Genomic DNA, 19,689 nt, shown 5'->3' on the forward strand with positions numbered 1-19,689 from the left:
GAGTGGCTTCCGTCTGGCCATAAAGGCCTGATTGGGGGAGTGCTGTAGAGATGGTTGTCCTTGTGGAAGGTTCTCCCATCTCCAAAGTGGAATCTGGAGCTCTGTCAGAGTGATCATCGGGTTCTTGATCACCCCTCTGACCAAAGCTCTTCTCCTCCTAATGCTTAGTCTGGCCGGGCGGCCCAGTCTAGGAAGAGTTTTGGGGGTTCCAAACGTATTTTATTTAAGAATGAAGGAGGCCACTGTGTTCTTGGAGATCTTCAATGCTGCGGTACCCTTCCCCATATCTTTGCCTTGACACAATCCTGTCCTGGAGCTCTACGGACAATTCCTTCGACCTCATAGCTTGGTTTTTGCTCTGACATGCACTGTCAACTGTGGGACCTTATATAGACAGATGTGTGCCTTTCCAAATCATGCCCAATCAATTGAATTTACCACAGGTGGACTCCAATCAAGATGTAGAAACAGGATGCACCTGAGCTCAATTTCGAGTCTCATAGCAAAGAGTCTGAATACTTATGTAAATAAGGTATTTCTGTTTTTAATATTTAATACATTTCCAAACATTTAAAAAAAATGTTTTCACTTTGTCGTTATGGGGTATTGAGTGTAGATTGACGAGAAAAAAAAGTTATTTAATCCATTTCAGAATAAGGCTGAAATGTAACAGAAGGGGTTTGAATACTTTCTGAATACATTTAGCTAATTTAGCAGACACTCTTAGTGCTATCAGACTTTTGATACCAATGTAGGGTGAAAGGGGACAACAAAAATGTGAACAGCTATATAAAAAATGGTATAGAAAAGTATTTTGAAAATAGAAATGACAGATTTAGAAAGTATCTTGTTAGAAAATACTTTGGTGTGTAGTTCAGCCCAGTGTAATACAAAACGCAAAATATAAAATGTGAAATACTGCCCATCTCTGACAAGACTAAAGCTTTGCAAATAAACTATGCAAATACATTGGGGTTCTAAAATTCTTGACACCCTTGAAAAGATGCGCAAAAATGACTGTATAAAAGATATAATTGAAATACTGATAGACAAGAAATGGTGGGAAATTATATTATTTTATACTAATACAATTGCTCAGAGAAAGATGTTTTGTTTAACAAGTAATATCTTTTTTATTTTTCAAAACGTAGAGGTCAAAATTATTGACCCCCCCTATTTTCAATACCGCACCTTGTGAAGATGACGGCACTGGGCTGTTGTATGAGTTAGAGAACACACAGCTTAGACTATTCCTCCATACACAATCCTTCTCCATACAAACTCCTTCTAGATCCTTGGTACCCTTCGTCTGCGCTTTTGGACCGCCCTCTACAATTCAAACCACCAGTTTTCATTGAGTTTCAAGTTCGGAGACTGAGATGGCCATTGCGAAATGTTGATTTTGTGGCCAATTAAAATATTATTTGTGGATTTTGATGTGTGCTTGGGGATATACAAAAAATGTATTACTTGTTAAACAAAATCTATTTCTATGAGTAATTGTATTAGCATAAAATAATATAATGCATACAACATAGCTCAATATTTTAATAATGTATTATTGCTGAAAGTATTTCGCTGCTACCTTAACTTTAGGTTATAGCCAGTTCGGCAGTTTACGTTGATGCAGAAATATAGTATATCTGTGCAAAATTGCTGATGAAGCTGCAGTGTTGATGTTGTCTCCCTTGAATAAGCCTGCTAATTGGATGGAAGCCATTCACTACTAATGCAATAAGCTATTTTCTTCTTCCTTTAAGGATCAAATAAGCTTGTGTGCAATTAACTCCTTGTGGCAGTTGGGCCAGCGAGCAATGTTTCAGTAACACGCACGCACACACACACACACATACACAAACACACACACACAGTGCCCAGCTCTTTAATTAGCTATACGTGATTTTGAAGGGATATCGAAGGACGAGACACACGTTAGCCACTATTTGGTTGCAGTGAACAGCTTTGTAAAAAGCAAGAATAATGCATATCCTTTTGATCCAAAGGCTTTATGAGCACCCCTTTGACCTAGAAAGAGAAGATACTGTGATAAATGATGATGCGCAGAGAAAGGAGGTGTTACGTGGTGGTAGTGGCTTATAATTACGGTTGTTGCAGGTGCTGAGAAAGGACACTCAGGATCTAATAGACCAGCAATTAACGCAGAGAGAAATTAATCGACTTTGTTTAACGCAGTCGTCTCAGCCCACTTCAAGAAACTGTTCTAAGAACTGCTGTTTAGAAGTCGGCGCATTGAAGGGTGATGGCTGGCTGGCGTATCGTTGACATATCAAACTTGTGTGGGGGGGGGGGGGTTTGTGCAGTTCTGTTTCCATGGTGACTATTCAACAGTAAACTTTCAATGGGGTTATTTACAGCGGACCCCTCACATTATTACCTGCTGCTGTGTAAACTTAATACATCCAGAAAGATATTAAACATCCCCCATAATTGTATAACTGGTTGTTTATTCTATAGGCTTTGTCATTTCATTCTCAAAATTCAGAGCATGTTTTCCTATGGATTTTCCTTCCCACCAATGCTCACCATATATCCTGCTATCTGCAGTAGAGGATGTTTACTTCCTTCCACATGTCAAGAGAGTACTCTCTGTCTCTCTCTCTCCCTCTCTCTCCCTGGCTCCATCCATCTCTGATATGTGTGCCCATTAAACAGAGGGAAGCTTAGGGAAAGTATGCAGATCAAACGGTGATTAACATCTCATCTCAGATTTCCTGAATCAATGTCTGTCTCCCCTTAATGGGCCACTGAAGGCCAAGATGCCACCACAGCCATGATTTATCAATGCTATTACACCAACAAGTTGTTGAATTGGTTGTAGTATTGAACGCCCCTCTTAAAAAAAAATCTGAAATGACTACCGTAAGTAGCTCCTACATTCTAGCCTATTTGTATTTATCCCTGATTTGTCTGGGTAGATCTCTTATCTACAGAGCTTATCCTGTACTCATCACACATTTACTAACACCTTTCAGTGTTTGGGAGAGAGAGAGAGCGGTACTGCCTAGCCTGCCTGTCCATCAATCATCACAGTAAGCCAATTATTGAGAACAAAAAGCTTGATTGTACTTGAAATGGTGTAAAAAGATGATTGCAACTGTGTTAGGCTCTGTTTCTAACATCTGCGGTTTGCATGAGTCATGGTTTATTAATTGAGCAATAAACTTGTCAAATTGCATCACGGTGACATGAATCACTGGAACGTGTGTGTGGGTTAACTCGTCACATGAATGAATGCGTGGACTAATTCCTGGAGCGTGAGCACAGCATTTATGTGAGTGGTATGTTTTTTTATAACCAGGAAAGTTGACTGAGAACACATTCACAGCAACAACCTGGGGAAGTGTTACAAGCTGGGGATAATTAGGTGGCCATGATGGCCAGATTGGGAATTTAGCCAGAACACCGGGTTAACACCACTACTCTTACAATAATTGCCATGGGATCTTTAATGACCACAGAGAGTCAGGACACCTGTGGGCTAGGTGTTCTGCTAGCGTCCCACCTCGACAACATCCGGTGAAATTGCAGAGCGCGAAATTCAAAATAAAAAATCGTAATATTAAACATTCATCAAAATACAAGTGTCTTACATCGTTTAAAAGCTTAACTTGTTGTTAATCCAACCGCGTTGTCAGATTTCAAAAAGGCTTTACGGCGAAAGCATACCATGCAATTATCTGAGGACAGTGCCCCGCATACACCAGCATAAAAAAAAAAAAATCTAACCAGAAGAGGCGTTACAAAAATCAGAAATAGCGATAAAATAAATCACTTACCTTTGAAGATCTTCCTCTGTTTGCAATTCCAAGGGACCCAGCTACACAAAAAATTGTTGTTTTGTTCGATAAAGTCCTTCTATATATCCCAAAAAAGTCAGTTTGGTTGGTGCGTTTGATTCAGTAATCCACCCGTTCCACTCGTTCAACGTGCAGACAAAGGAATCCCAAAATTTACCGGTAAACTTCATCCAGACAAGTCAAACAACATTTCTAATCAATCCTCAGGTACCCTAATACGTAAATAAATGATCAAATTTAAGACGGAATGTAGTATGTTCAATACCGGAGAAAAATAACGAATTGCACGCCCTCATTCACTCGCGCCACAAGACTGGAGTCCTAACGAGGGACACCTTAGAAAAACTACTACTTTTTTTCAAAAAACAAGCCTGAAACCCTTTCTAAAGACTGTTGACATCTAGCGAAGCCATAGGAACTGCAATCTGGGAGGAATTATTTTGAATATCCCTGTGGCAAACCTCTTCAAGGTTATGAGCGTTTGTCACAAATTAAGTGGGAAACTGTCACCAAATTACCCCAGAATGAGAGTTCTTTCGAACAGGACAGTACCTGTGTGTTTGTCTCTCCGTCCTGATCCACCCAGGTCRTAGGCAAGGTCAAGGATAGCAGGGTTCGGTACACGAATCGGGTTCTCAGTAGGTCCAGGTCCAAACGCCAACAGGTAAGTCCAAAACAGTCCAGCTCATACACAGTCAATCCAGCCAATATCTATTGTCTCTTTCTCTATGGTTCACAGATCCTTCCAGCCCTCACCTCCTCTTCCTGGTTTTTCTTGACCCTTTATCTGTGTGTTGGCTCCACCTTCTGAGGGTTCCCCTTGCTTCTGGGACTTGTAGTTTTGGCAGTCGGCCATTTTGTGATCTGTAGTTCTGATCGGGGTGGCCATTTTAGTGATCGGGCAGAGCCCGTTTTATTAGTTCTGCTCTCACATATCTGCCATTTATCACTCGACCCCCTTCTTTGCCACAATCCCATAGACTAGCATTGAACTAGCCTGTGACCTAAAAACAGTAAGATCCAGATAGATTCTCCTTGGGTTTTTGCCTGCCATATCAGTTCTGTTATACTCAAAGACATTATTGTAACAGGTTTAGAAACTTCCGAGTGTTTTCTATACAACGCTACCAAGTATATGCTAATCCTAGCTTCTGGTCCTGAGTAACAGGCAGTTTACTTTGGGCACGTCAGTCATCCAAACTTCCGAATATTGCCCCCTAGCCCAAAGAGGTTTTAACATCCCATCTGAAAGACAGCACCCTACACAGGGCAATGTCCTCAATAACTGTCCTGGGGTGTTGAGATAATTTAGTTTAGACCAGTTGGAAAGAGTGCCTCCCATTGGTCCTCCAACACCACTTTTAGCAGGAGCTGGTCTCCCATCCAGGACTGACCAGGACCAAATCTGCTTAGCTTCAGAGGCAAGCCAGCAGAGGGATGCAGGATGGTATGCTGTTGGCTATTGTTATGGTAGCTGGTTTAGAGGCAACAGTACCACCAGTGCACTGAGGAGAGGCGCCTGTCTCTAGTAGATGTGTGATATTTGATTTCTTGATAGAGTTTTTGAGACCAGTGTGAAGTGTACACTCAGAGCTACAGTAGGGTGACTTGCTGGAGGACTATGACTATGACCTCTCTTCAGTTGCGTTCAGTCAGCCGCACTGACCCTGTCTGGTAGAATAGAGGGCATTGACCTCTGCTACTGTACAGAAGAACATCATGAGATGGGGCTTGGTCTTGGGAGATGGGTGATCTATTAGATTTCCCATTGAATACATACAGTACTGTCAAATTGTTTACTGAGATGAGACCCAATTCAAAACTGTGTATCTCTATGGGTTTCCGATGTATCAGAGAGATCACAGGGATTTAGCTTGCACTGTATTGGCTCTGAGCCTGTATAGGTTGCAGGGCATGTTATCTCATTGGCCTGGTCCTTTGACATAATTATTATCTACCCATGCAGAGATTCACTGAACCTGAAAACTCCCTTAACCAAGGGCATAGGATCACTAGGGGCCTGAAGTCTCTGGAATGATTGTCTGAATCCCAAATGGCACCCTATGTAGTGCACTAGTTTTGACCAGGGCCCATAGGGTTCTGGTCAAAAGTAGTGCACTATGTAGGGAATAGGGTGCAGCTTCTCTATTTAGGGTGCAGGTAGGGTGCAGCTTCTCCTACTTATAAAGGATAGACTGTCATAAGCAATGTCCAGAGCCTGTTCCCTGTTAGGGGAGGATGTTATGGTAATGTTTGTGGAGAGTTGACACAGTCATCACGAGTGAGTACGTCCCTGGGGAGCTCCTCTATTATAGAATAATTCTGAGGATGGATTGTAGGACTTGTGTTATCAATGGAGTATCCCACATACTGTGTGTGTTGTCTGCGTGACCTACCCTTTAACTTGCAGACCGCATGTCCTCACAGTGCTCACAGCGTGTGTGCATTCGTGCTAAGTGCTTGGATATGTGTCTGTGTGTGTCTTACTCTGAACATAAGACAACCGTTTATGTTGAAATGAGGTTCTCGGGGACAACTTATTTTATGTCAGCGGATGGCAGCCACAGAGGCAGTTGGGGGGAACAGACTGACAGCCTAAGAGACGCCTTTAGGGGCTGTGAAAATGCAATCGTAACTATCAACCATCACATCAACATTACATGGCCATCTAGCAAGGCCAAGTCTCATGTACCAAACATGAACATGGACTCCCGCCAAAATGGGATATGAACACACCAAAGATACAGGATCTATCATGGAAACAGTTAGCTGTGTTTTGAGGATGAAATGGGTTGTGCGTTTGAGCCACTACAGTGTGCTGTGTGACCTCTATATTCCCGGCTCAGGACTTGAGGATGATCTAAGATGAAATGAAAGAACGGTCTGTCCATTCATATGAGACTGCCTCTGACTTTATCACCTAATTAAAAAACAGCCCAAACTGCCTGTACTTGATATATATTTGAATATATATTTATGATTTTATTTACATAGACAGCATCCTCTGTCCAGTTGTCCTTTGATCTAAGTTCAGTGAGGGGAAAAGAGAAGGTAGACGGGCATGAAATGATGTTGGGAAGGAACTATTTGACAGTCATGAGTGCTAGGTTTCCTTCATGACGAGATGCGATGTGGCCCTGGCTCAAACGAAACATGCGCCATGGGTTCCATGTATCCTGCACTATTTGAATAATGCAACTGTACATCAAAGCATATGCCGGAGAGAAAAATTGAATATTTCCATGTATATATTATGGATAGCATGAAACGAAGTGCTGTGGAAATGTACGGGGAGAGGAGTGGGATGAGGGATAAGGGGAATGGGGCGTAAGGAATGGTCGGTTACAGTGGCAAGCATCATTTTACTGCAGATGTTAATCTAAGACGATTCTGCTTTTGTCTCTCGTGTTCCACCTTGTCAGATTGTTTAAATTATTTCACAAGTGTTGCGTTTTGCCTGCCTAATTGTCTATGTTGACTGGTAACACCTTTTAAAAGGTAATGGGGGACAGAATACAAAGAAGATAATTCCAAGACTTTTATGACATGAGTCTCTTTCTTTTTCTTTCTTTTTGGTCAGCATTGATCAGACACATATCCATCTTCATGTCGAACCTGAATAGGACTATAAATGAATTGTAAATGGCATATGGTTCTATTCATTAGTTTCCTGTATATTTAAGTGGTGCATTAATATATGATTTTCCTCTTGTGTTTCAGCACGTACATTGACACTGTGGAATCTGACCCTCACGCCCAGCAATGTCACCGCCGGTGAGTACAGTAGAAGTGTTCATGTGGTCCCAAAGTGTTAGCGTGTATAGCCTGGTATCAGTTTACGTGTCACTTTTTGATGCTTTCGCAAAAGATATGATTCACGGTGTGTAACACCAAAGAGCTGCATTCATTTAGATGGAGAGAAAACATGTGTCGAGGGCTTTTTTTTTGCATTTTCGATCAGAAAATCCGTTTTGGTTACATTTTGCTTTTGATTTTTGTAAAGAGAATAACGACATACATTGATTATCATGTTACAACTTGAATCAAACTCTGGACGTTTAATTTGTATAAGTCAGAACTATACAAAAAAAAAAAATATTGGTCACATATTTAGCAGATGTTATTGCGGGTGTAGCGAAATGCTTGTGTTCATACTTCCACCACTCCCCATTGTGGCTAAATTATTAGGATGGAAATTGCATTGGGACAATAATATTAGACAATTTAGCCAGTACACTTTATTTTATGGTCCTATTTTTGTTGATATTAGGTTTAATGTCACATCCCGCTGTGCTCTTCCAAAAAAGAAAGATACTGCAATGACCTGGCTAGATCATAAAGGAACAATTGTCCAGACAGAGGTTTGAGTTTACGAATTTACGGTTTATTAACCTAACTCCACACAGGCTACTGTTTGGCCGTAGCCCACGCCAAATAAATGAAATAAATGAATATAAGACCCTATAAAACAACCGTAACATTCTCTTGTGAAGACCAGACGTAAGAGAGAGAACATTGGCTAAAAATGGTCTTAACTTGCAATGCTCCATCCCCCTTCCAAACCCCCCACCCACGCCACGTCACTCCACCAACCGCCASGATGCCCGGCATCAGAACATTCCAGGCATTCCCGTGATTGGCAGATAGCAGGTTGATTGGTATGTCAGACCCCGCGAACACTGAGTACTGGTAAGTACAACACAACCAACTAATAGCATAACACATAACACACAGCTGTCTGTGCGGTTCGCTACACAGCCCCCCCCACCACAAAGTCCCTCGTCCCAGGGAACAAACAAAGTCTATGAAGCGACCCGGAGGTCTCCTTTGCCTGCGTGGCCGTGATGGTCGCAGAGTGTCCAGATGTGAAACAAGGGGCTCATTCTATGGCAGGCGGCTACCCCTCTGGGGCCCAGGGGATGAAGGCAGGGATATGGGGGACAAGGATGTGGGAATGGGGAATATAGTCCGTGGAACCACGCGGTGACACAGGGTGGGTGACTGGGGGAGTGGGCTGTCTGAAGCCTTGTCTGCGGCACCTGGGGGTGGGTGCCTGGAGAATGTCATTGCCAGAGAGGGGAATTGTGGGGGTCCCTGGGGTTTGGGGAGAAGAGGCCCCTCTCTACGGGGCTAACCTGTCCCGGTTCAGTGCCACCTTTCTCCCCCTGGGAGGAAGCTGCACCCGGTAAACAACCTCCCCTACCCTCTCCAGGACACTGCAGGGCCCCACCCAGTGGCTGTACAACTTAAGGCTTCTGCCTTTCTTAAGGGGCTGTAGACCCAGACCAGCTCCCCAGCCACAAAGCCTTCTCCGGGTGTGCACGTCATAGTTCCTCTTCTGCCTCACACCTGCATTCACCAGCTGCTCTCTGGCGAAGGTGTGGGCTGTCTCCAGGCGGTCCTGGAGTCTCCGGGCATACTCCGGCCTGGGGGAACAGCAAGGCTATCCAGGGACCAACCAAACACCATCTCTGCAGGGGTGCAGATCTCTCTCCCAAGCATGAGAAGGGCAGGCGTGCAGGAGGTGGAGTCTTGGACAGCGGAGCGGCATGCCATGAGGACCATAGGCAGGTGCTTGTCCCAGTCACGCTGGTGTTTGGCAGAGACGATGGCCAGTTGCTGTCCAAGCATTTTGTTGAAGCGCTCCACCAAGCCATCACTTTAAAGATGAAGAGGAGTAGTGAGGGTCTTGTGCATACCCAGCCTCTCACACATGGTGACTCAAAGTTTCTGCCTTGGTCGCTGTGGATGTACTCCGCAGCTCCAAACCTGCTGAACATCCCCGCTGTCAGGGTGTCGACAATGGTTTCTGCCTCCTGGTCAGGCAGAGCATAGGCCTCGGGCCATTTTGTGAAATAGTTCATGGCCGTGAACACCCAGTGGTTTCCACTGTCTGTGGTGGGGAACGACCGAACTACATCCACTCTCACCCTCTCCATGGGAGCCCCAACTGGGATCTGTTGGAGCTGAGCATGAGAGCGGCCTGGAGGGCCCTTTCTCGCTGTGCAGTTGTCACAGCGGCGACAAAAGTCATCCACGTCCCTCTTGTGCTGCCCCCAGTATAAGCTCTGACGAAGGCGGCGAGTGTTTATGTGACCCCAAAGTGTCCAGTCCTCACCCCCCATGAGTGCTCTGGAGCATAGCCTCCCGCAATGCTTTTGGGACCACCACCTGCCACCTCTCCTCTCACGTAGCTGACTCCTTCCATGCCCGCTGTAGCACGTCATCAGCCAGCCGCAGTCTCTCAAACTTTGACCACAACCCTTTGGTCGCGAGTGAGAGCGCTGCCACCTTTTCCCATGGTGGCCTTAGTTGCACCTCTACCCACTGTAGCACCGGCTGTAGGTCTGTGTCCCATCCCTGCTGCTGCCCCCATTCAGCCACGTCGACAGTCTGCAGCTCACAGCAGACAGGCCCACTCGCCCGAAACACTGTGGCACAGAGTCCCTCTCCTGCACACAGCTCTCTCTCACGGCCCTCTCTCCGCTCACAGTGGCGGCTCCGTCTGCAGTACAGGGCCGATGGGACATGGCGTTGGAGTGGCGTGCCCCTGTCCTGTGCACCACTGTGAAGTCGTATGACTGAAGCTCCTCCAACCAGCGTGCCACCTGCCCCTCTGGCTCTCTGAAAGACATGAGCCACTGGAGAGCAGAGTGGGCAGTCATTACAGTAAAGGGCAGGCCACCCAGGTAGTAGTGTTGGATGGAAGTGTTTGATGGAAGCCACAACAGCAAGGACCTCCCTCCGGGTGACACAGTAGCAGTGCAGTGCTCATGTTTGTCAAATATTTTGCTGAAGTACGCCACCACTCTCTCTCCCATCTGGCCCCACCTGGACCAGCACACCACCCATGCCCACATTGCTCGCGTCTGTCTCCAGAATAAAGGGCAAGGTGAGATCAGGGGGGGGCGAGCACGGAGGCCTCGATCAGTGCACGTTTGAGGGTGTTGAAGGCCTCCTCACACTCCACTGTCCAAGTGAAGACCTTGTTATTCGGTAGCAGCAACGCTTGAGAAGCCCCGTACAAACCTCACGAGGCCAGGCCCAGGAAGCTCTTCAGCTGATGCTGGTCGGTGGGGGTGGGCCAGTCTCGGACAGCCCCCACCTTGTCCTCCATGGTGCTGATACCCTCCTTCCCCACTCGGTGGCCCAAGAAGGACACCTCTCTCCTCACCACTTCTTGGGGTGGAGCTTCAGGCCTGCGGCAGCCACACTCTCCAGTACACATCGTAGCGCCCCTAGGGCTGATTGGAAGGAGCTGCCATGGGCCAGAATGTCGTTGAGGTATACCAGACACTGCTTTCGGGGGATGCCATCCAGCACGCTGTCCATCAAATTCTCAAAAGTAGCTGGAGCGCTGCACAGGAAGAAGCACAGGACCTTGAACTGCCAGTGTCCTCTGTTAGTGGAGAACGCAGTTTTGGCTCTGGCCTCTGGGGAGAGGGGCACCTGCCAGTAGCCACTGCGGAGGTCTATTGAGGAGAACCAGGAGGACCCCATAACCAGGTCCAGCGACTCATCGATACGTGGTATGGGTTATGAGACCTTCCTGGTTATCTCATTCAGCCACCTGAAGTCCGCACAGAACCTCAGCTTGCACCCCTTCTTAGGAACCATGACGACTGGACAGAGCAGGGCACCCCCTCCACAGTGACAGGGACATGACAAAAGTCCCCAACACAGGTCCGGCCCACCATAACAGGCTCCATCCGCTTGCCCTCGTCTGCTTCTGGGGGACTTGGATCCTTGCTCCCCCGTCCGTGTTGGTGGGATCCTCCTGAACATGGTGGTGGTGGTTGGGAAAGCGAGCCAGGGGTCCGCACTGCCCCGTCTATGCGGACCCCAAGCCTTTTCCCTCAGCTGTGGGGGACATGGGGAAATCCGGCACAGATGGCTTGGCTGGCCACATCCCCAGCAGACCCTGGGACCAGGGCGTGTGTCTCGTGCTGCCTGTAGCGACACAGCACGAATTATTTCAGTCATTACAGCCACCCATGCAGGCTTTTCCGGCTCTGGGCTGCTCTGCCCCGCAGCCCGCACAGTGGGTCTGTCTCCCTGCACCCCCACCAAAGCCACAGCTGAAGCCCCAGCCCACACGAGCTCCCTCTCCAAAGCCATCTCCAAGGCTATCTGCAATGACTCAGGATGAACCAGCTGGGTCTGTATGCGCAGCTCCATAGGAGAAAGCGCCTGGATGAACTGGTCCCGTGCTAGCTCGCACTGCACGGAGGGGGGCATGTGAGCATTTGCCTGCCGAGAGAGGCTCTCAATGTCATTAGCTAGCACCCGTAGTGGCTCTCCAGGCTTCCTGCGTCTATTACTCAGCTCTGAGCGCAGCAGCCCGGGCTGTACACACTGTCCAAAGCGCCTCCTCAGTGCTCCCAGTAAAACCCCATAATCACGTCTGTCCTCGGGGCAAATCAATATCAAACAGGACAGAGCATCATCCGTCAGGCACAAATCCAACTGCACTGCCCTATCTTCATTCAACCACCCTCCAAAATGAGCTAACAGTTCAAACTGAGCATGAAAAGCTTCACAATCCGCCTTATCGGAGTACTTCAGGGTCTTAACAGATTCGGACGCAATCGGGAACTGGGCACTGCCATGTTTGTTTACATCCTGAGCACCAGATTCCTCTTCCCGCAGCTTCGATGTCACCCCTTCGGTCCGCCCACCAGAATCCTCACGAAGCACAGTCGACGAAGTACTCATGCCCGCTTCAGCCGACATCATTCTAGCGGTCTCCCTCAAGCGGCCTCTGTGCTCCGATGCCCTGGTGATCCCCCCCCCTGCCAGATCCTCCGACGTACATGCACATGCACCTCCTTGGCCATAGTCGTCCCCTACCTCCACCTTCAATTACGAAATCCCTCTAACCATTTTCAACCCCCGTTGTCACGTACGTTAGCTAGCTATGGTAGTCAGCTAGCTAGCTGGCTAACTTTTATCTACGTTTTTACTTCTGACACCAATGTAATGACCTGGCTAAATCATACAGGAACATTTGTCCTGACAGAGGATTGAGTTCACGAATTTATGGTTATAGTTTGGCCATAGCCCACGCCAACTTGCAATGCTCCATCCCCTTGCTAACACCCCCCCCCCCCCCCTCCAAACACAGCACTACACCAACCACCAGGATGCCCGGCATCAGAACATTTCAGGCATTCCCATGATTGGCAGATAGCAGGTTGATTGGCATGTCAGACCCCGCGAACACGGGTAAGTACAACACGACCAACTAATAGTACTACACATAACACACAGCTGTCTGTGCTGGTCGCTACAAAACATTTGACCCCCCTCCGTGAAATTAAGGGGAAGATTTTCTCTAAGCCAATCGCTATGCATCATGGGCTTTTCTTTGGCAGCCCATGATGCATAGCTGCCTGTGGTTGAAAAAATTGTCCATGACAAATTAGAGTCCCCTTTATTTGATTAATAAGTAACACATTTTTCTCCCACAGCCCAGAGTAATGTTATCAGCTATACGAGGGCTGCCTGCTTGCCTCCTCCAATCTGACGTGCTCTAATTCGTTTTAAACTGCCTGCAGCCTCCCAACTTTGCGTTTTATCCCCGTTTTAGTTTATCAGAATCGTGTTTGGGGTTGTGCTAGGTTTTCAAATCCCTCCAGCGTCTCCACCTCTCTCATTTACGTAGTGAGGATTGGATGTCTTCACTGAAGTTTTAAATCTTTGGGGAGGAAAAAAAACACTGGAAAGTCTTCTCCCTTTACGACTCATTGAATCACTAGCATATTGAGTCCGATGACGCTAAATGTACCCAGACAGACACCTCCTATTTTGCTAATGTGTTCCCTTCTCTTACTCCATCTATTTATCCATCCATAACCCTTTAAGGAAAAACCACATCATTTCATGTGAGATTTCACATGTGAAATCATGGTTTTGGAACACTTTACATGTGATGACATTTCACATCAAGTTTCACATGTGGATTTTTCACATGTGATCACATATCCTTTCACATGTGAAACCATGTAGTTTTGGAACACTTCACATGTGATGGTATTTCACATGTAGTTTCACATTTTAAGCATTTTCACATTTGAAAATCAAATTTGCAGTTCCACATGTAAGACAAATTCCCATGTGAAAATCTATGTTTAATTGCACGTTCACATGTGAAAATCGAATTTGCAGTTTTACATTTATTGTCACATTTATTTCACGAGATCATGTTTTCACATGTTGCTTTTACATGTTGTCACATGTTATCACATTAACACATGTGAAACACGTGATTATGTGAAATTCATGTGGTTTTTCCTTAAGGGTACTGACAATTACCTAGCCCAGATATGGCTTGCCTCCATTACTATTTCAGCATGGTGTTATAGCGAAACAGAGCCTATCCATCAGACCAATCTACCTACCTCTTCATCACAGTCTGCTGCTCTCTACGTTTCTCTCTTTCATTCCCTCTCTCTCTCGTTCAGTTGTTGTCGCTCTCTCAACCTCGCTCCCTCTGCCGTTCCCTCGTTCATTCATTCACTCTCTCCCTCTCCCCTCCAACTCTCCCAGCTCACCTGACTGACAGACCCAGCTGCCTCGCTGGTAGTCCAGCAGCTGTTGCTAAGGGTTACCTGCCCACCTGTATCCCTATTGTGGTGGTTGCTGTTGTTGCTGTTTTGTTGTTGTTATGATCATCATGGAAGGCCACTGTGAGGTGTTAATCCCTTTATCCCCAGGTACAGGTTTGCTGCTACCTGTAAGCATGCTTTCCACTAGAGTGTCGTTGCTAGCACGTTAACACAGATGTTGTTGCTAGTACGACAGTGGCTCGCGGTGGATTACGGGTCCATAGACAGATTGTGACTCACCTCTTCTGTGTATGTCACATCTGCTTATTTTCCATGAATCGGAAATATTCGATTATTTCGTCACGCTTTCATCTTCATGCACAGACGTTGCAATCATCTGTTGTGCTCAGGCATTGCAGGGATGAAGGGGGAAACTCAGGCATTGCAAAGATCACAGGGGGAAACTGTAACCTAACTCTAACTGTAAATCACTCTGCATAAGAGTGTATGCTAAATGACCAAAATGGAAATGGAAAAGACCCTAAAGGGAGGCAGAGACCTGAGATGATCTAAATACAAGAAAACGCTAACCCAGTCGCCTCCCACTATGTATCCAATGTTCCGTCTTGACACGTAATGTCTGTGCGTAATAGAACGTCAGATTGTCATAGAGAAACTGCCTGCGTCACTGCCTTCTTCACTTGTTGGCCACATACCCCATACACAAAATAGTGGCTAGCAAGATGGAGATCACAGAGGTTATTTTTAATGAGTGCATTTCGCAAGTGGCTAGTTTGCGTTAACTACCTTCACTAAAACAACTGCAAAGGTTTACCTGTACATTTTGGATGCAAATCGTGATGTTCTGGCATGTCTGCCTCGTGATTTGTTGGGAGAGTTGTCTGAAGGGGAAACACCCCAGAAACAATTTTTTTCCCTTATCGAAGTACCAAAGGAGTCCGTCATGAATTGCAGACGCTAGTCACTGCTGTTGCCAAGGGTCAGGTTTACAAGACTATTCATCTGATTATCTTTGGGATTCTCGTAAAACCACTTCTGTTACTTAGTAGTGTGGATAATCAATCGGAGACCATTCACGGCTTGGGATGTTTGCGGTGGCTTCTGTGATGTGGTGTATATAAAAGGTTGCTGATGTTGCCTACCGTGTCAAAACACTGTAACAAGAGCTTCGACAGCTCTTTTAATAGATCTTCTACAAACACACACACACACCTCCTTCCCAAATACAAGGTAAAAATGCCATCCACCCAAGGCATAGTAGATTAACACGGAAATAGTACCCGCAAAACACCAGTCTCAACGTCAACAGTGAAGAGGCGCGACTCCGGGATGCTGGCCTTCTAGGCAGAGTTGCAAAGAAAAAGCCATATCTCAGACTGGCCAATAAAAATAAAATATTAAGATGGGCAAAAGAACACAAACACTGGACAGAGGAACTCTGCCTAGCAGGCCAGCATCCCGGAGTCGCCTCTTCACTGTTGACGTTGAGACTGGTGTTTTGCGGGTACTATTTAATGAAGCTGCCAGTTGAGGACTTGCGAGGCGTCTGTTTCTCAAACTAGACACTCTAATGTACTTATCCTCTTGCTCAGTTGTGCACTGGGGCCTCCCAACCCCCTTTCTATTCTGGTTAGAGCCAGTTTGCGCTGTTCTGTGAAGGGAGTAGTACACAGCGCTGTATGAGATCTTCACTTTCTTGGCAATTTCCCGCATGGAATAGCCTTAAATTTTCAGAACAAGAATAGACTGACGAGTTTCAGAAGAAAGTCCTTTGTTTCTGGCCATTTTGAGCCTGTCATCGAACCCACAAATGCTGATGCTCCAGATACACAACTAGTCTAAAGCAGGCCAGTTTTATTGCTTCTTTAATCAGAACAGTTTTCAGCTGTGCTAACATAATTGCAAAAGGATTTTCTAGTGATCAATTAGCCTTTTTAAAATGATAAACTTGGATTAGCTAACACAACTTGCCATTGGAACACAGGAGTGATGGTTGCTGATAATGGGCCTCTATACGCCTATGTAGATATTTCATTAAAAATTAATCTTTCTTTTTTTAACCAGGCAAGTCAGTTAAGAACAAATTCTTATTTACAATGATGGCCTAGGAACAGTAGGTTAACTGCCTTGTTCAGGGGAAGAACAAGAGATGTTTACTTTGTCAGCTCAGGGATTCGATCTAGCAACCTTTAGGTTACTGGCCTAACGCTCTAACCACTAGGATACCTGCCGCCCCAATCAGCCATTTCCAGCTACAACAGTAATTTACAACATTAACAATGTATTTCTGATCAAGCTGATGTTATTTTAATGGACAAAATAATTGCTTTTCTTTCAAAAACAAGTACATTTCTAAGTGACCCCAAACTTTTGAATGGTAGTCATTCAATTACTAGTGCATAGTAACTGTAATCCTAGTTTGCACTTTGCACATTTCAACTATTTGTAAACAAACTTTCAATCAACATTATTCATGTTATTTTAGGCATTTATAGATTGAGGGGTGGTCTAAACAAACCAATGAGTTCCTACTGTTTAGCACAACTTCATATAAGAGGGATGGAAATGTCAAATGTCATGGGTAAACATTGTACAACTTTCCAAAATGTCCAATGTTCAAACATTAGAAAAGTTAGGGGTTGTTATAATTGAATACAACTGGACATGCCCTGAGGCTGTAGCTCGGATGATGACTGGTGCCATGGTTATGACCTCTGTGACCATGTGTGTGTGGTCGACCCTACTGTTGCCAGGGCCAGTTACCTGTAAGCACTGCTAGGCAGGTTACGGTGGTCATGTCCTGTTCTTTATTTACCATTCTCTCTCTGTTAGACAGCTGTGACACTGCGCTCTTTAACCTCTGTCCATCCACAATCACAGACAAAAATCCACTGGTTGTAATGCTGGCTTTTTTCTCTTGTCCTCTCTCTTGTCTTTCTCTCCCTTTCTGATCCCCTTCTCTGTGTCTGTCTCTCTATCTCCCTCCCTCCTTTCTCTGTTGCTCAGGCCTGTTCTGTAACATGTCCATCGATCCCATCGGTACCTGCTGGCCAAAGAGCACTGCAGGGGAGTGGGTGTCACGGCCATGTCCAGAGATGTTCTATGGCGTCAAGTACAACACCACCAGTGAGTAGAGCCCCATTGACAATGCTTATTTGTGTGTGTCTGTCAATATCCAAAGTTGTACAGTACCAGTCAAAAGTTTGGACACACCTACTCATTCAAGTTTTTTCTTTTTTTTTTTTTTTTTTTTTTTTAACTATTTTACATTGTACAATAATAGTGAAGTCATCAAAACTATGAAATAACACATGGAATCAGGTAGTAACCACAACAGTTAAACAAATAAAAAAAACATTGATTTTAGATTCTTTAAAGTAGCCACCCTTTGCCTTGATGACAACTTTGCACACTCTTGGCATTCTCTCAACCAGTTTCACATGGAATGCTTTTCCAACAGTCGTGAAGGAGTTCCCACATATGCTGAGCACTTGGCTGCTTTTCCTTCACTCTGCGGTCCTACTCATCCCAAACCATCTCAATTCTGTTGAAGCTGGGTGATTGTGGAGGCCAGGTCATCTGATGCAGCACTCTCTTTGGTCAAATAGCCCTTACACAGCCTGGATGTGTGTTGGGTCATTGTCCTGTTGAAAAACAAATGATAGTCCCACTAAGCACAAACCAGATGGGATGGCGTATTGCTGCAGAATGCTGTGGCTTAAATTCGAATCTAAATCACAGACAGTGTTACCAGCAAAGCACCCCCACACCATCACACCACCTCCTCCATGCTTCACGGTGGGAACCACACATGCGGAGGTCATCCGTTCACCTACTCTGCGTCTCACAAAGACATGGCTGTTGGAGCCAAAACAAATCTCAAATTTGGACTCTTTAGACCGAAGGACAGATTTCCACCGGTCTAATGTCCATTGCTCGTGTTTCTTGGCCCAAGCAAGTCTCTTCTTATTGGTGTCCTTTAGTAGTGGTTTCTTTGCAACAATTCAACCATGAATGCCTGATTCACGCAGTCTCCTCTGAACAGTTGATGTTGAGATGTGTCTGTTACTAGAACTTTGTGAAGCATTTATTTTGGCTGCAATTTCTGAGGTGCAATTAACTCTAATGAGCATATCCTCTGCAGCAGAGGTAACTCTGGGTCTTTCTTTCCTGTGGCGGTCCTCATGAAAGCCAGTTTCATCATAGTGCTTGATGGTTTTTATGACTGCAATTTTCCAGATTGACTGACCTTCATTGTGATGTGGTGAAGTTGGACCCAGGTGCAGAGAAGAGACCAGACGAGGATTCCTAAAGAGTTTACTGATAAACAGTAGCCGCAGGATTACAGTACACTGGAAAAAACAACAAACACTAAGTCTTAAACTCACTCAGGAAACAAATGCACAGCTTAAACAATTCAAGCTTCTGCAAAGGAAACCAGAAAACAACTCATTTAACAGGGAAATCATAATGAGTAATTGGACGCACCTGTCATTTAATGTCTCTAGGACAGTCTTTGCCACCCTCTTGTGAAATGTGGAACCATGGCAGTACCCCCCCCCCCCTCTAGGAGCGGCTCCTGCCGCGGAGCCAGGGCAACCACCATGTAGTTAGTTGAAGTCCTGAAAAGACCCGGGTCCAGGATGTCCCGGACAGGCACCCACGCCCACTCCTGGGGACCGTAGCCCTCATAGTCCACCAGGCACTGCAGGGTGCCTCGGGGCGAACCAAAACTTACACTCGACAGTCCAGTGGATGTGTTCGGCAGTGTGTTATGAGCATATTCCACCCAGACAAGGAACTTTCTCCAGTTGTTGGCTTGAGTGGAGACGAAACAGCGGAGAAGCTTATCCAGCTCTTGGTTGGCCCGCTCAGTTTGCCCATTAGACTTTAGGTGGAACCCCGAAGAGAGACTCACCGACGCCCCCAACAGGGAGTAAAAGGCCTTCCAATAACGTGCGATGAACTGGGTCCCACGATCTGAGACAATGTCCGTGTAGCCGAAAGACATCGGTAATCACGAGATCAGTGGTCTCCTTCGCCGAGGGCATCTTGGGTAAGGCGATGAAATGGGCTCCCTTTGAGAACCGATCGACGACCACCAGGATAGTGGTAAGCCCTTGGGATGGAGGTAACCCTGTGATAAAGTCTGTGAAAAGTCCCTTGAGCTCCATGAATGCCCTGTCAGCCTCTGGAGTCCAGCAAAAACGGGTCTGGGACTTGTGGGTTAGGATGGTGAGTTGCGTATAAAACACCTGTAAAAATTGGCAAACCTGAGGAACCGCTGGACCTGCTTGAGTGAG

The 19,689-nt window shown here is 45.9% G+C and overlaps 1 protein-coding gene across 1 annotated transcript in view; it reads left to right on the plus strand.

The window, feature by feature from the left end:
* The window catches only part of LOC111979890 (corticotropin-releasing factor receptor 1), a 159,863-nt gene that overhangs the window by 65,351 nt on the left and 74,823 nt on the right, over positions 1–19,689 (plus strand). The window contains exons 3-4 of the mRNA XM_024010563.2: positions 7,539–7,592; positions 17,393–17,512. Coding sequence (XP_023866331.1) covers positions 7,539–7,592; positions 17,393–17,512 — 174 coding nt within the window. The remainder of the gene's footprint in view (positions 1–7,538; positions 7,593–17,392; positions 17,513–19,689) is intronic.

The sequence above is a fragment of the Salvelinus sp. IW2-2015 genome, linkage group LG20 (assembly GCF_002910315.2).
Source record: "Salvelinus sp. IW2-2015 linkage group LG20, ASM291031v2, whole genome shotgun sequence".
Lineage (NCBI taxonomy): Eukaryota > Metazoa > Chordata > Actinopteri > Salmoniformes > Salmonidae > Salvelinus > Salvelinus sp. IW2-2015.